Consider the following 3303-nt stretch of genomic DNA (forward strand, 5'->3'; position numbering starts at 1 on the left):
TTTTTTAAATTTTGGGCGTATACATAGCGTATTCTAAACGAGTTTGACGGATTACATAAGTATTAGTAACTTATATAGAACGTTTCGATAACTTATAGATTAATTTATACCACGAATAGCGCGCGTTGCGGCGTTCAAACTTATTTATGACCAACGATAGTCTTAAAGCTGGACCACTACGCCGATTTTTCATTGCATCTGAGCCGCGGTCAATCTCGGCGCATCAAGTCGGGCGACTCGTGGACACACTACCGACTGAGACTCTGTGGATTTTCAGCACGCTGATTGGCGATAAATTGTTACACGGCGCTCAATCGCAGACCCGACAACTAGCGAGTGCAGCGCCGGCTCAAATAATTATCAAACATGTTTGAATCGGCGGACTCGGCCGGCCGACTCGAAATCGACCGCGACTCACTGGACCACACTTACTCGCGATTTTCTTCATGCGATCGAGCCGGCGGCTTCGGCGGCCGGCTCGATCGCTTATGAATAAATCGCTCTAGTGTGTTCAGCCCCTTAATCTTATTTGCGCAATTAGTTGCGCGGCAGGGTATCGCCGACGATCAGATTTTCGCACCTGCCGTACTACGACGTGGTTCCAGGTGTCCACGTGGGGCCAATTGCTCTCGCTCTCTCTCTCTCTCTCTCTCTCTCTCTCTCTCTTCTCTCTTCTCTCTCTCTCTCTCTCTCTCTCTCTCTTTCTCTCCCTCTCTCTCTCGCTCTCTCACCTTGTCTCACCCTCTATGCCTCTCTTACACGCACGCACTCTCGCGCTTCATACTCCCACATTAGTGTAATGTTTTGTTAGTTTATGTTATTGTAATTGTTTAGCGCAATTAATTTTGTTCCCACATTGGCCATATTGTAATGATGAAAAACTAAGAGTCTTGTGTAAGGCGAAGAAAGAGGCAGTCGCAGGGTAATGTTATTTTGTTGTTGCTCCGCACAGTTACAATCTGTCAGTCGTATTCTCTACTCACTCGCTTTCCTCTTTTCGTCGCTTACATCTCTCATTTTTCCCTCTTATTCCCGCTCATCCTTTTATATCTCGAGCGCGTCTTTTCGGTAGTGACGTGTTCTCCTTCACGAATTGGCCCTCTTGCCTATCTGTCCTGTTGGTTGGTTTCGGACATTGATCGGTCAAGTGATCATGGTCACTCTTGCGTCATTATGGAACGTTTCCAAACCCAACCTCCTCGTTTTCTGCGTGCGTTCCTTTCCCTCCTATCTCTGGAGTTGACTGGCTACGTATGGTAAGCACCTCTTATCGTGAAGGTTCTCTCGGCTAATGACTCCAACGACCATCTAAACCTAATAAGACATATATGTCTTATCAAAGGGGAACAATATCAGTTGCATTCTGGTATCAATTATTCTAAATGCATTAGGCGATCGCTTGGCTTACTCCTAGTGTCCTGGGCAGATGAAGTCCTCTGCCGCGCGGTTGCTATACTGTCCCGCTCGTAATCTTCATATCGCCACTTTCGCTCGCATCCTTTTTGCATCGCCACAATATGACTATTACTGCAGGGGCTTTCTGCTCTGATATAGATACATTACGCACCAAGGCCAAGAGATATTTAGCCGATAGAGAAAGTGTGCGAGGGAGGGGGCGGGGCGGGGAGGTTTATGCCGCTGCCATCCGCCTTGTAGTTTAACGCAAGTGCCCAGAGGAATCACGGAACGACTGTCGGAAAATGGCTGGGCGTCATCGTCGGTGAGTGAAAGCTTCGGCTCCCTAGCCACGCGCACGTACACACGCAGATTGCATCACCGCGCGTCTGCAGGACGGCACGTCACGCGCGCGCATAGTTAGGGTTAGGGTCACAATGCAGTGAATGCACCATAAAACAGGAGTTTGAGGCACGTGATTTGTATCAACCAATGGCAGCGCTCGCTAGAGCCCTATGTTCTTGATTGACCTAGGAAAAGAATACACGCGACCCGGCCCTTACGATGGATGTAGTAACGCTGTAGTAATAACGTATCGAGTCAGCGCTACACAGCGGCGACCGGAAGCAACATACAGTCCACAAAACGAGAGACAGTCGCAGTATTATACTGATCTCGAGTCGGTTTTCGGCGAAAATACCAGATTTTCACCGCTCATTATCTCAGCGTAGAGGCATTGTAGGGACATGCGATTTGTAGGACATCTGATCAATAATACTGCAAACAATCGTCAAAATAAAACGGGGAAAGTTTATTAATTTGACTAATACTGCAACATGGTTTCAGCATTTCACCGTTGTACGCTCTCCTTCTTTATACGCTCTTGATATTATATATAATATATCATTATAGTGTATAGTATCTACGTGCGGTTCTGTGTCTGTGATGCCCATTGCGCCCACCTCCAGACTGTTGCTCATCCGTCGTCTCGTCGTTGTGTGTTTCAGGTCGTTGCTAAGCCGGAGTCATATCCGCCACCATACGCCGAAGACACCGACTCTCTGCCTCCCTATTCCGAGGCCGTTGCCATGACACCGACGTCGCAGGCCGACAATGCCATGCTGACACCAGGGGGCGCTGAACCCTGTGTCCCGGCGGCCGAGGTCCATCACGGTGGGTGTTAGCGTGTTAACGAGAAATTCCTTGTCGATTACCAGGGACCCATTGTTGGAAACCAAATTATTCTTAACATGAGTCTTCGCATTACCTTTTTTCTCATAGACCATTGAGAGAAACATGGTAGAGTTACAAGTTTGTCATACGCAGTGTATGAAGGACCGCACTGAGGTTCGGTCGCGAGAAATCAGATGACTTACAATGATGTTAAGACTAATGGTAATTAAGACTGTTCCTGACAACGGGTCTACGGCTTCTCCATGAGAGTTTGTGTGAATTCTTTTTCTTAGTCTTCTCATTTTAGTGCTTATGCTACTGCTGCTTATGTACGTGTGACTGGTGGTGTTATAAGTATTAACTTACCTAGCACTTCGGTGAGTATTTATTAAGCGTTAGTGTGACTGGTGGTGCTACTTTCACTTCGGTGAGTGTTTAAATGTTGGTGTGACTAAATGGTGCTATAAGTATTAACTTACTTTCATTTCGGTGAGTGTTTAGGTGTTAGTGTGACTAAATGGTGCTATATGTATTAACTTACTTTCACTTCGGTAAGTGTAACTATAAATGGTAGTGTGACTATATGGTGTTATGAGTACTTATTAGCTTTCCTAGCACTTCAGTAAGTATATAGACGGTAGTGTGACTGGTGGTGTTATAAGTTTTAACCTACTTAGTACTTCAGTAAGTATATAGCAGTGGCGGTTCTACGGGGGGGGGAGCATGCTTTACAGG

General features: G+C 46.5%; 1 protein-coding gene across 1 annotated transcript in view; it reads left to right on the forward strand.

Annotated features, from left to right (window-relative positions):
* Positions 1-3303, forward strand: part of LOC106816030 (splicing factor 1-like) — a 52350-nt gene that overhangs the window by 45331 nt on the left and 3716 nt on the right. Inside the window, exon 4 of the mRNA XM_014820577.1 lies at positions 2403-2568. Coding sequence (XP_014676063.1) covers positions 2403-2568 — 166 coding nt within the window. The remainder of the gene's footprint in view (positions 1-2402; positions 2569-3303) is intronic.

Source organism: Priapulus caudatus, unplaced genomic scaffold, assembly GCF_000485595.1.
Source record: "Priapulus caudatus unplaced genomic scaffold, Priapulus_caudatus-5.0.1 Scaffold1265, whole genome shotgun sequence".
Taxonomy (NCBI): Eukaryota; Metazoa; Priapulida; class Priapulimorpha; order Priapulimorphida; family Priapulidae; genus Priapulus; species Priapulus caudatus.